At 38.6% G+C, this 14187-nt stretch overlaps 1 protein-coding gene across 4 annotated transcripts in view; it reads right to left on the minus strand.

The window, feature by feature from the left end:
* Positions 1 to 1276: 1276 nt before the first annotated feature.
* Positions 1277 to 14187, minus strand: part of CEP126 (centrosomal protein 126) — a 59926-nt gene continuing 47015 nt past the window's right edge. The window contains exons 7-12 of one of the 4 annotated variants that reach the window (XM_034758898.1): positions 12832 to 12990; positions 11493 to 11617; positions 8228 to 8315; positions 7484 to 7693; positions 5300 to 5364; positions 1277 to 1761 (exon numbers count right to left, since the gene is read on the minus strand). In XM_034758898.1, the coding sequence (XP_034614789.1) occupies positions 1654 to 1761; positions 5300 to 5364; positions 7484 to 7693; positions 8228 to 8315; positions 11493 to 11617; positions 12832 to 12990 (755 nt within the window). In that variant the 3' untranslated portion in view covers positions 1277 to 1653. Of the gene's footprint in view, positions 3118 to 5299; positions 5365 to 7483; positions 7694 to 8227; positions 8316 to 11492; positions 11618 to 12831; positions 13002 to 14187 lie in introns of those variants that run through there. The other 3 variants (XM_034758900.1, XM_034758899.1, XR_004644170.1) reach the window with 3 other exon arrangements.

A 14187-nucleotide genomic window follows, 5' to 3' on the forward strand; every position in this document is an offset into this window, starting at 1 on the left:
ATTTTCTAGATCCTGTTTGTGTTGTAATGAATGCTTATCTTCCTTTCTTCTTCAAAGGGTCAAACAGTTTCATTAGAACACAAACAGGAATACTAGAAAATAAAAGAACAAAGTTTTGATTTAAACTTAGTAGCAGGTGCCCTTCATGAATTCAAAATAAAATAGAATATTCTCAATTATTATGTCAATGACATCTTGTCATATTCTGATGTAATCTGACAATGCTGATGTGTCATGTTATGCACTACTACTATTAACATGTTATGCAATAATGTAAAAATAATAAATATAAAAATGAAAAAAAAATCAAAATGAATATTGTACTTCGAAACAATTTCAAAATTTTTAAATCACATTTTTTTGAATTGTCACTTTTGTGGGAAATTCAAAAAATATTTGTTTTCACGGAATGAAAAATTTAGGAATGTTGAGTTTTCAGCTCTAATTGGGACATATTGAATCAGTTATAGTGCACTATGGTAAATAAAGAAAGGTTGCAAAGACGTAAGCTGGACAAACTCTACAGTACATGCTCTTCAGATTTTAGAGGGGCTTTTGGAACTGTATTAACAGAAACCATGACTTAATTATAAGCAGTTAAAACTACAGTTTTCACTTTCAAATCTTCAATGGATAAACCTTCAATGGATAAACCTATAGTTAGTTTGCTACCTATAATATTTTGATAAATGTAAAGCTGCTATTCTTAGAGTGAGATAGGCCTGGACTAATTTTCCCTAGACATGCACATAAACTGTAGAACACTGGAAACCATAGTAGAAAACTGCCTTTATTTTGTGAAATTGCTATTTTTCCTCTTTACTTTGTGGCACATACCATATCCATGTAATTGTGAACCACCTATGTAAGCTCTGTGTAAACTCAAAAGCTTGTGTCCTTCACCAACAGAAGTTGGTCCAATAAAATATATCCCTCACCCACCTTGTCTCTCTAATATCCTGGGTCCAAAATAGCTACATCAGCACTGCACACAACAAAGGTAAGTGTAATACAGTTAAGGAAATTCAGAAGCTAGGACGGTTCCAACATTTTCAGTAAGAGGAGATAGAAGAGAAACCAAGAGAAGCATGAAGCTGACAGCATGGTCAGTTTTAGGGCCATCAAACAGAATTGTTGTCCGAGAGGCATAGACAAGTCTGTAGTAGTTTGGAGTGGGGCCATCAGATGAAAGATAAGAGATGCAACATTTACCTGGCTGCTCCATGGATTATTGATAATCAGATCATTTTCTACAACATACCTTTTACAAATGTAATAGAATTTATTGGCAAATCTAGAAAACCATGAAGATAGGAGATTAGTTTATACATAATCTTAACCTGAGTAGCAAAATAATCTCTTTTCCATGTCATTTTAATTAAATATACAGTACATTTACAACCAGCAATAGACTCATTAAAATGTGAGGTATTTCCATTCTTTTAAAAATACAATATTTTACAGTAAAGTGCATAATAAAATGTCTTAAATGTAAACTAGTTAATTGACATTCATTACTTGTGTTACTGTTTACATCCTTACACTGTGGTTGATTTTATAGTGTGTAGTGTTTTGAATACAAGTATACATTACATAAAGAACACGAGGCTGTATTAAAATAAAATCCAGTGAAGCAGCCTTTGTTAGTCCATGTCAGTATCTTCTCTGTAGTCGTGATAGAGTGTCAGCTGACATACTCCGATACCTTCGCATGGCTAATGGAGGGTCCACAGAAGGGGAGGATGCAGATTGCTGAATGTTCTATGACAAATTGAAGAATAATGCTTTTATATGTGTAACATACTGCTGGGGATACCCAGAGCTGTGAGCTACTGTGTTATCCCTCTGTCTCAGCAAGAGCGAGTTTTGCTGGCTATTAGACTGTGTGTCAGCTGCCTGCTAAACCAGTCTGTCTTCCTCCCGGCAAACTCCTCAAGGCTCTCCCAGCCCAAACCTCACCTAGTAAGTAGCAATCAGTGAACTCCAGCCCCTGAGCTCCTCCGAGATGTTTCTCTGCAATGCGCAGTCCCTACACTGTGCATTCACAGAAGATATTAAGTTTGCTGGTCTGTTAAAGAGTCAATCACACTTTATTAATTTAACTGGGGTAAATACAACCCTTCAAACACTGCACTGAATTGGTTTATAGTAAAAGTAAAACAAGTGAACTAACAAAAGAGCATGGATTATGTGATACCAAATAAAAGAGATAAAGGTAGAGGTAGTTACAAGCATCTAAAAGAGAAAATACGCATCTAAAAGTCTAAAACTTAATCTAGCAAGATACAGTCTTTGTTCAAGATGGTTTCTCTGACCCCCAGTCTCCTTTCCAGCCTTTTACTGGCTGACCTAGTCAGGATCTATCACAAAGATTAAATCACTTAGTTTCTTTGTCTCCTTAAGGTGAAGGTTCAAGATGGAGTCTCTTTCTGTTCCTTATATCCCCAAAGAGGTTGGTTTTGTTTTAAAAGATAGGGAGGCCTCCTGGGGATTCAGTCGTCTATCTCTCTGGAGTGCAGGAGCCCTGTTAATTCTCTGTCTCCCAAGTTCAAGATCAGGATAACACACTGGTTTAGCTTGATAGCTTTGTTTACTGCTAATATGCAAATTGAAGTAAACCCACATGCCTTTGTCTAGGACAGACCTGTTTATCACCTTCACCTAGGCTAAGCTCTCTTGTCTTAAACAGGTTCTTGTAACATCATACAGAGGGAATTCATAATTTCACATACAAGATTAACATATGCATCTTAGAAATAATATTAATGACCAGTGTATTGCTAGCATTCATATGATACTTCAAAAGGCATATTTTGTACAAATATTAATGCAGTAGTGTGTAAGGTGTGAATACAGGGGTGCCTAGGGTCACAAAATGACAATTTATATTTTATGATGTTTAACATAAAACCAAATTTGACAATATCATGTGATCTTCTATTTTCAGCTACATAAAAAATTGTGTCCCTATATCTTGAATTGGGACTTGAGTCTGCAAAGTGCTGAGCCTTTCCTCTGAGGTACTGAATGCCCCCCTCTCTCACTGACATCCATGGGAATTGAAGCAGATCGAACTCTCCCACGGACTTCTATAGAGCCGGAGTCAAACTGTAAACTCTTTGAAACAGGAAATATACCTTATTATATAGTTTGTATACAAAATCACACTAGTATCCTTGGTAATAATCCCTCTGGTACAGGAGAGGGGAATCTGACTTTTCAAATTCCACACATACTATCACGGCTAGAAGGAATGGAGGCAGTTGAAGTGTTCTGCCTTCTTTTACCGTCTTACTTCTGGTATCATTGGATCAGTAGAGGTACGAGGGCTTCCACAGGCACTGCTTTCAGAGATTTTCACTGTTATGCTGTACAACTGGTGCAACTCCCACTAGTGGGGATGTATAGAGGCCTCTTGAAGAATGAGTAACTTTTTTCAGTCCAAATTTTTCTTTACACTCATTATACATTTTTTGGGTAATAGAACTGGGTGTGAAATATACAGTCATCTGTCTATATTTTTTCTCAATATACATGTAGAGTAAAATAACAGAGAATACTGAATCATACATGATATTTTTTGAATAACAGAGTGATAAGTTGAAGTGTAAAATCTATGCTTAAGATACTCACTAGCCTATACAATCCTATATATACCTGAAACTGGTATTGTATTGGTTATATTATATTAAAGAAACCAAACTATATAAAACAGGAAATATAAATACTGAAAAAAGAAATATAATGCAGATTAGTTGTAGAATATGAAATGATCTCTGCAGGTCATGAAAATATTTCATTACACAATTGATTATCCTTCAGGTCACAATACAGCACATCTTTTTTCCTTACATTATTAGGAAAAAATAACTAATAAAGGGCCTTATTTGGCTCATATGAGCCTGCAAAGCAACTGTTCTTTGGAAACTTTGTAGGCTTTGTGAAAACTGCTCCAGATTCCAGAAGAGGAATGCTACATTATATTCTCACCTAAAGCCAAGCTTTTCTAAAGCTGACGGGCCAGATACTCAGCTGGTGTAAATGTATACTCAACCTAGCTCCATTGACTTCAAAGCCTGATATAAAATCCTAACAATACACTTAACATTTAGGGCATACAGCTCATTAATTTATTCTGTTAGGCGCTGAGGGTCTCAAATCCAGGTCTGCAAGGTTGCTGAGCAAGAACCACCTCTGTGACACTGCACAGAAGGATCAGATGAACGAACTGTACCTAATGCCCAGCTAATGCCCTGCCTGCTAATTCACAGAGTCAGGTGACTAACAGCAGAATACTGATTGGACACCACTGGGTACATAGGCGCTGACTTTTCATTTTTCCGGTGGGTGTCCCACACTGGCTCCACCCCCGAGCTCCACCCCCACTCCACCTCTTCCCGCCCCCAATCCTCCCCCCAAGACACCCTCCCTTGAGCACCTCCCACCCACTGCTTGCTCCTTTTTGCCTCCTCCTACCTTACGGGCAGTGAGGGAGGGAGGGGGCAGAGAGGAGCCAATGGCAGGGTAGCCCTGCTCAACAGCTGACGGGCAGGACAACCTTGCTCAATAGTTGAGGGGAGGGGCAGCCCCGCTCAACAGCTGAAGGGTGGGGCAGCCCCTCTGAAGAGCTGCTGGGAGCATAGGGCCAGCCACTGAACAGCTGATTGGTGGCCAAGCCCAGAGCCACTGGAGCAGCAGCTCCGGCCAGCCCCGTGGGTGCTGAGAACCCCCTATTTTTTCTCTGTGGGTGCTTGAGCTCCTGAGCACCCACAGAGTCGGCGCCTATGACTGGGTATAAAGTTTCCTGTTCCCGTCCTACCCCTTGTCTGAGCAACTAGTTGCTAGACCTGTTGCTGCCTAGACCCCTGAGATCAAGTCCCTGCTTCTTTGTTCGGCTCCTAATCCTTTTTCCTATCACCATGCTTAGTCCATGCTCCCACTACCAGGCCCTGCACCTTCTTCTTGGTTCCTACTTCCTTGCACTGATGCTAACTGCTGATTCCAGTTTTGACCCTGGGTGTGACTTCTGACTCTGATTTCAGCTTAATCCTTGGTGTGGCTCTGACCCTGACCCTGGCTCTGATCCTTAGCATGGCTTCTGACTCTGGCTTTCATCTTTGGTGTGACTCCCGAGTGCAATCCCAACTTCACCTCTGGCTCTGACCAGTAGGTCAGACAGCCCTGTTACGAACACTATCCCACGCAAATGACACTCTGAAATTCTAGCAACTCAGTTAATCCTAAAACAAACCAATGTCAATACCTACTAAGTCAGAAAACAGTAAATTTAAATGCTTACCGAAGGAGAGATTATCTGTAAAACACTTGACGTGGATAGGTTTTTGGCAATGGTTTCTTGGACATCTAAAAAGAGTACAAAACTATGATGCAACAATTATATAAAACACATGCTAGAACAAAAACATGAACAACAGTCAACAAGTCAGTACCAACCTTCCTAAAGACTGGAAAATACAACAATTTAACTGCAATTTAACAAGTAAACTATTTTTCTTTGGCCTGAGGGAGGTTGAAACATCTAGTTTATTTGTATTTTTAAAATTTGGAATTGTAAATTAAGCCTGTAGCATCTAAAACGAAATCCAAATCTGAAAAAGAGAAGGCCAGTTCTCCAGAGATGGGATATAAAAACAAAAACAAAAACAAAAAACCCCCCACTCAGAACGAGTTATCCATTTACATGGCCATGTTGAAGGCACACTGTCTTGTAGGTTTAGTCCCAGATTTAGGCTTTCTGTAAAACAAAACAATAAAGGGAGCGGAGATGGTGAAGGTTTAACAAAACCGTGGCATCTGTCAAGAATGCTTTTTTTGCCAGCTAAACCTGGCCAGAAAGTTGTCACCTTTTCTTTCAGATATATTTGACATAATGATCCATGTCTTTGTCACCTCCAGAATAGATTACTGCAACACATTCTATATAGAATTACATAACTTGGAGCTAAAACCACTTGGAAACGTCAGGTGGTGATGGATGTTCGTACCCATACTGCAAAGTGGCTGGATTCTGGCTGTAAATTGTCTTGGGATAATTCCTCTTGTGGAGATGAACTCCTTGCTGAGGTAAAGCTGGCAGAGTCGACTTCTGCACCAGCCACCCTCCCCTGCTTCTATTGTAGGGGTCCATCAGGGGAGGGAAAGGGCATAATGCGGAGGGTGCTGGGACCTGTCAGCTACTTTACCTACCACCAGTGTGGATAGACTCAGAATTAGGGAGCCAGATCTGATGGCTACTCCCTTGTTACACCTAGTGGAGCTTAGATAAAAAGGGGAATTGAGCCCACAGTGTCTGATAAATTTGGAATACAATGTGCAGTAGTTAATTGCACACTAGCAATGTTTTACTTTAGTTTTTGTAATTGTATGGTTTGCAGTCATTACTTTTACATTTCTTTCATTGTTCCCTTAATATTCCTTGTTGGACTTTTCTTTTTTACTTTCTAGTTTTCTTTACTTTTTCTCCATTTTAATTATCTTCTGTCTGTTGCTTTGCTATCTTCTTTAGTTTCACTGTCTCCTGTCTCTTTTCTATCTGCCTCTATGTGTGTGTCTCTCTCTCTTTTTCCTTCACAGTTCATAGAGTATTTTCTTTTCCACTTTTCTGTGTTTCTCATTTAATATCTCCTTCTGCCTAATCCAGAGGACATCATACTAAAACTGCTTCTTAAAACAGAGAAGTCTGAACTGCTTTAGAACTGGATCAGTGACTCTGTGCTACAGCTAAGCAGATTCCCAGTGGTTGCAAGGTTCCTCTCCTCTGCTTTTGCCACTGCTATGGAAAGGGGAAACCTGAATTCCTGTTCAGAAGTTGTATTGATATGTCATTCAGGCTACCATATCATGTGGGACCAGTCAGCATACACAAGTTTAACGGGGGGGACAAATCCAAATCCAAAAATCTTACTTAGTTTTCACTCAGGCAACACTCCCATTGTTTTAAATGAGTTTTGCCTGAGTAAGGGTTTTGTACCTACTATTTGGTATGTTTACTAAATAACAAATGCAACAGGACGGAGCAGATGCACCTATAGGTCTTTATAGCAACATAGTTTATGTTTTTATATGTCACACAAACCAATATTTAAAATGTAAGTTATTACTATGTTAATACTATATATCAGGGATCGGCAACCTTTGGCACGCAGCTCGCCAGGGTAAGCTGGTTTGTTTACCTGCTGTGTCCACATGTTCAGCCGATCGCGGCTCCCACTGGCCACGGTTCGCCGCTCTAGGCCAATGGGGGTGGCGGGAAGCAGCGGCTAGCACATCCCTCGGCCCACGCCGCTTCCTGCAGTCCTCATTGGCCTGGGATGGCAAACCACGCCAGTGGGAGCCACAATCAGCTGAACCTGCAGACGTGACAGGTAAACAAACCGGCCCGGCCCGGCCCAGCCCGCCAGGGTAAGTACCCTGGCGAGCAGCGTGCCAAAGGTTGCCGATCCCTGCTATATATTGTACTTACTCTGCAACCTTTGATTGAGACGATCAAGTGACTGAAGAATCTTCTGTTCTTCTAGTGACAGTGCACTCATGCCTCGTCGCTGGGCCTTGTTAAGCAGCATGGTTTGTCCAGGTGGTTGCACTGTTTCCATAGCAGCCAGGATTTCACCTTCTGTAACTGATGTACCTGCTAGATTTTCTGCCAGCAAAAACTGGGCAGTGCTTTCTGAAACTAAAGATTTTACAGAGCTGGTCACAGTCTGAACTTTTTCAAATGAGAATATTTTATCACATCTAGACCTATTGCTCATTTTCATGGATATACTGCACACAAAAATCCACATTAAAACAATATTAATGTTGCAAAGTCATGCATTCAAAAGTTAAGAAATGCCAGAATTAAGGTTGCCTGTGCTCCTAATATGGGGCAGAGGAAGATAGCTGGTGGAGGAGCCAGTCCTACCAGCTTTACGACCAGCTAATAGTGACATACTGTGCCTGTACACATAGTTGTCATACACTTAAAAAAAATACAACACTAAAGGAATAGAGACTTTATTTTTTTCATGATGCTCTTCTAAATCCACCAATCAGATATAAGTGATATTGTGCTGTGCTGTATTAACTTTTAGTGGAAAAATCTTTATTTCCAGCCAACAGACCATACTTTCTGATTCAGAATCATTGATGCTACAAGGCAACAGCTGATGTATAGTGCAACTATTTTATCTATAACAAAGAATGGAACTGAAATGAACTACTGTACCTTCATCAGAATTAGGGATGCCACTCATAGTTTGCACTGGCTCAAATGCACATTGAAATGGACTTAGCTGGACAGTATGTACTGTATTCTGTAAAAATTGATCACTTTATCAGAATAATATTTAAATATTATTTAAAATAATCTTAACATTTCTGGAGCTTTTTAATGTTTTAGTTAAGATATTTATGTTACTGAAGTTTACAGGCTGTGTGTTTTCAAGTTCAAAAGCTATTTTGAAAAATATGAGCAATTAATAAAGCTTTTTTAAAGTACATAAAAATGTCTATATACCTTTGTGCATATTGTGGTTTCTAAGCAACAGCCTGCACTGGAGAAGTGTGGAGAGGATCCACAGTAGCAAGAGACCCTAGAGGCATTCTGGCTGACTTTTGTTTTACACTTTTACTAGATTGTACTCGCATAGTTTCGTATTTTTATAGTCTCTTTATTGTCATCATTGGCAATTTTTAAATCAAGATTAGATGTTTTTTCTAATTGACAGTGTATACAGGAATTACTTCAGTGAAGCTCTAAAACCTGTGTTTTGCAGGAGGTCAAACTAGATAATCACAACAGTCCCTTCTGGTCTTAGAATCTATTAATCTCTTCTGAATGTGCATTTTGTAAAATCCTCTAATGACTGATTTTGTTTTTATTAACACTTTTATTTATTCATTTATTTTACAAATATTAAAAAACAAGGAGCCCAGTGACTATTAGAAATTTTATTTAAAAGTTCTAATCAAAACTCTGAGCATTTTTATATGCCTATCTGTCTAATGCATTTAGCTCTGACATTAATGACAAGTAGCCTGGTGCCAATAACAGCATCCATGATGTCAACCATATGAGATGACCCTAAACTAAATCACATTCCAGTAAGATGTCACTACCACTACAAGTTTTTACAGCCACAGCAATATTTAATTCTGCTATGTATACTTTATATATACAAAATGATGAAAACAAAATGTTTTTATGCAAAGGAAACATTTATATTTGGAATAAACAATGATGATTAATGAATCTCATAACAGCTGTATGCCTTCTATAAAGATATTTGATAACATTTGGTCTATGTATTTCTGGTGACTGGTTTATAGCAGTAAACCCCCCAAAGAAAATAATACATCTGTTGTAAGGAAAGATAAAGTATTTCACTGTGACAATAGTTAAAAACTATTGAGAATGTGCAGAGAAACTGTTTTTATGTTTGCAGCAATGTTGGACTTTCTCATTAATTTTCAATGGAAGATTCTTGGGACTTGGGACTTTCCTTTTTAGTTTCCTGAAAGTGCTTGTTATTTTTCACTGGTGATGTAATCTGATAGACACGTAAGCCATAGGAAACTTCTGAGTTGATCCAGCCAAGTGATTTTTCTTTGTGAACAAAAGGTTCTCTTAAATTAACAATACATAAAATCAGCAAGTAACTAATTTTAGTACCTTGTATGTTTGCTGATGTTTTATAATACTCATGATAATATAGATCTTGGAAAGAATTAAGTAAGTTTGGCCTCCATCGAATTTAGGCCTCAATCCTGCAAGCACTTCCCACACTTTAACTTTATTCATAGAATCATAGAATCATAGAATATCAGAGTTGGAAGGGACCTCAAGAGTTCATCTAGTCCAACCCCCTGCTCAAAGCAGGACCAATTCCCAGCTAAATCATCCCAGCCAGGGCTTTGTCAAGCCGGGCCTTAAAAACCTCCAAGGAAGGAGACTCCACCACCTCCCTAGGTAATGCATTCCAGTGTTTCACCACCCTCCTAGTGAAATAGTTTTTCCTGATATCCAACCTGGACCTCCCCCACTGCAACTTGAGACCATTGCTCCTTGTTCTGTCATCTGCCACCACTGAGAACAGCCGAGTTCTTATTCACATGAGTAAGGTTAAACATGTGCAGGATTGGGGCTTTGGTTTGGCCTTCTCAAAGTTTTCATAAATCTTATGACATGAAGTTTTATTATGTGTAACTAGTGCATGCAATTTCCATTTTCAACTAAAATTCAAGGTTAAGGTAAAATTCTCCTCTCTGACCATCAATGTAGATTTCTGTTGTACATTCTGCATTCGTTTTGCAGGGAGAGCTCCCGTATACCCATGGAAAATTCATGTGCAAAATAAGTGCAGATTATTCAATAGTGCTCTACAACAAAGATCAGATAGAAATTTTTTCCCTAAGATATTAGCTGCATGCCAGTTCAGTGCTCCAAATACACATGAATGCCATACAGGCTCTTCTTGGCAGCATCACATATCAGCACTCCATTTCTCTGTCCAAGCCACTCTCTTGTTAGGTTCAAACTAGCATTAGAGGAAGGCAGCAAAGGAGAAAGGCCACATGCCCCTAAGAAAAGTTCCAGGCTTGGGAACTGGACTACCATAAGCATGGATAACAGAAGGAGATATGGGTTGAGAGAGAGGGAAAAGTTGTGAGGAGGCAAAGAGATTTGAGGAAAGTAGGGAGAGAAACAGAGATTGAGGGAGAAATAGAGAAAGCAGTTGAAAAGAGGGAAAAAAGAGAAAATTGTGTGAAAATAAAAGGGAAAAATGAAAGTGGGAGATGATAGGGAAAAAAAGAAGGGAATAAGAAGTAAAAAAGAAAAGGAAAAAAACCCCCCCAAAAGGCACACAAACTTTTGAACTGGTACATATGTATTTAATGTATTCATATTACATGCTTTCCCAGGCAAGAAAAAGAGACGAAGGAGGGAGAGGCTTCAGCTGTGGTCCTAAAGGAAAAGGGCAGAAGAATCATGAGGATGAGCACAGTGCTGGGAGGAATGAGGGAAATGTAACTGCCTTTTTACTTTGTTAATCGGGGTACCGCATGAGTTGTTACACATATTTGTCTGTACCTCTTATTTAAGCGAGCTGAGAGTGTGCACCAGCCAGTTAGATTGCTATATATATTTATGTTCAGCTAGGGAGTTGTATGGCTAGTCGTCGACTGGCTGAAGAACACTAAATATTTTCTCTAAGACAATCAGAATGCAGCAGGTCAATAGCAGGACATTGAGTAATTCTCACATTATTGTATCATTATCCATCAAACAAATCAATGTATCTGCATCAATCATTTGCTAAAGTAACTAGTCATAGTATCGGAATCTCCTGTTTTAAAATTAACATCTTGACTTTACTTCAATATTTATTTTCCATTATTCCTCCAACAAGTATACAGCAGTAGGAAACTATTATTCTGTGACAACCTTTGACTGACATTTTCAGTTCAACATCCCAGAAATTGATATTTACCAGTGCATCATAAGTGGATCTCCTTCCTGCAGAGGCTACCATTTGTCTTCTCTGTTCTAAAAGAGCTCTACGTTTATTTTCGCTGTTGTCGGAAATTTGCTTTCGTCTTGTAACAGGAACAGCGCCTAAAATGAGAAACACAAAAAAGCAGCCAGTATGTAAAGGCATGCTAAATACAGAGGTGCAAAGATTATTGGCACTTTGATATTACAGTAGAACTTCAGAGTTATGAAGACTTCGGGAATGGAGGTTGTTCATAACTCTGAAACGTTCGTAACTCTGAACAAAACATTATGGTTGTTCTTTCAAAAGTTTACAACTGAACATTGACTTAATACAGCTTTGAAACTACTATGCAGAAGAAAAATGCTGTTCCCTGCCCCTTTTTATTTTAAGTCTAACACAATACTGTACTGAATTTGTTTTTGTCTCTGCTGCTGCCTGATTGTGTACTTCTGGTTCCAAATGAGGTGTGTGGTTGACTGGTCAGTTTGTAACTCTGGTGTTTGTAACTCTGAGGTTCTACTGTATAGTGACTGATCCTCTATAAATACCTAAGGTTGATGAAAATATAATAGTTAGCTAACTTCTGAGTTACTTTTGTGATACAGCAATGTCTAATGACATGCCAAACAATAATTCCATTTTATAAGATAGGCAATATTTAGGAAACTACCTTAGGGCCTGACTATCCCGGGTAATCAGCGCTTCCTACTAAGGGCTGCATGGTCTCAGCTCCCATTGGATTTAATAGTAATTAAGAGAACTCAGCACATTGTAGGGGATGCTCACTAGTTCACGGAATTGAATTTACTTGACTAAGTTTCATCCCATGAGATTTTACTACCACTGCTGTACATATTAGAGCTCCTCAGCTATATTTGTTTTTGCCTTGCTAATTTATGAGTATTTGTACTCATTTTAATGTATTTAAAACAAACAAACAAAAAAACACTACAGCAATTTTCTTCAGATGCATAAGCCTAAACTAGATACTATACTGCAAACTTAATTCAGTTTTCTTCAGTGTTTTAATACATTTTCAAAACTCAGCCTCTAACCTACACCTGTAGGGAAACATACGTCCGCACATGGAATTTGCAGGTGCAAATTGGGAACTTGCATACCCAAACAGATATTATATGCCATTTTGTACTTACAGTTATTTGATGTGAAAATGTGGGTTCTGCATGTGCAATTATATGTGTGCTTGACCATTTTTTGTGTACACAATTTGGTAAGGTTTTGAAAATTTGCCCCAGAATGTCTTTTGGTGCTTTTAACAGCATTTTCTCTGTCGTTTTTACTACAGTGATATCTAACAAATAAGGTCTCTTACCATTTGATGAAGAAGAGAAAAATCCATTCATTCTAGATGATTTAAAACTGGTCAGAAGGTTGCCACCATCAATAGTAACATGGGATATGTTAGCTTTAGTAGATTGCAAATTAGTGCTAAAGGAATTATTGTAACAAGCATCGTAATGCCGGAAATCACCTGAAATGAAACTGAATGTAATGAAGTTGTATTCATTATATACTGAGGAACATTAAAAATTTTAAAATGCTGAGTTATTAATCAAGTAATACATTTCTGAAAAACAGTGAGAGTTGGAAGTGAGCTTCTTGATCTGCACCAAGATTAGTTTCATTGGTAAGTAAGCCAAGATGTACACCTCTACCCCGATATAACATGAATTCTGATATAATCCGGTAAAGCAGTGCTGAGGGGGTGAGACCGGGCTGCGCACTCCGGTGGATCAAAGCAAATTCGATATAATGCGGTTTCACCTATAACGCGGTAAGATTTTTTGGCTCCCGAGGACAGCGTTATATCGAGGTAGAGGTGTATTTAGATCTATGAAGAAACTATGGACTAAAGATTTGGTGAGACTTACCCAACACAGTAATAGAATATGTTAGGACTCGATCATTCAAGGTATTGAGGACTCTATCCCTATAAAGCAAAGCACGTATGCAAGTGTTTAACTCTGAGCATGTGAATTAGTCCCACTGACATCAGTGGTACCATTCCAGTGCTTACTGTTAAGCATATGTTTAGTGCTTTGTTGGATAAGGGCCAGAGTTCTTAGCACCATGTAGGATCAAACCCTTAGGGAATACTATGCCTTGATCAGTAAATACACCACTTGATGCTTCCAGCTCCATTTAAAACATTTAAAGAAAGACCCTCATAGCTGATCATTTTGTTTATGGAAATGAACATTTCGCTCCCTGACTGCTCTCTCTATTTTGTTTTTCTTTAATATACAGTAGGTTGTATGTTGCAGCAAATAATATTTTTTGTTTTCTAAGCTGCTCACACACACTGCTGAACTTCAGGATATTGTTGCAACACTATATGTCACTGAAGAAGAACAGTGCAGGATTTGCTCTCTCTTGGAAAGAACTTTAGGACAAGGATTGTGTCTTCTCATATGCTTGTACAGTGCTGAGAACATTTTGGGCACTACTGTAATATAAATAATGAGTCACTAAAACCAAATTTGGGTATTCAATATAAATAATCTGACTTAAAAGAATGCAATAGACATAATGAATAGATACCAAAAGAATACCACTGCTGATTTTCAAAGAAAAGGGAATGTCTCCATCTATCCCTCCAGTACATAGGTGTGTATGGGGGGAGACGCAGGGGAAGAGGTTTAAAATATTTGCATGTGACACATAAAAT

This window comes from Trachemys scripta, chromosome 1 (genome assembly GCF_013100865.1).
Source record: "Trachemys scripta elegans isolate TJP31775 chromosome 1, CAS_Tse_1.0, whole genome shotgun sequence".
Taxonomy (NCBI): Eukaryota; Metazoa; Chordata; order Testudines; family Emydidae; genus Trachemys; species Trachemys scripta.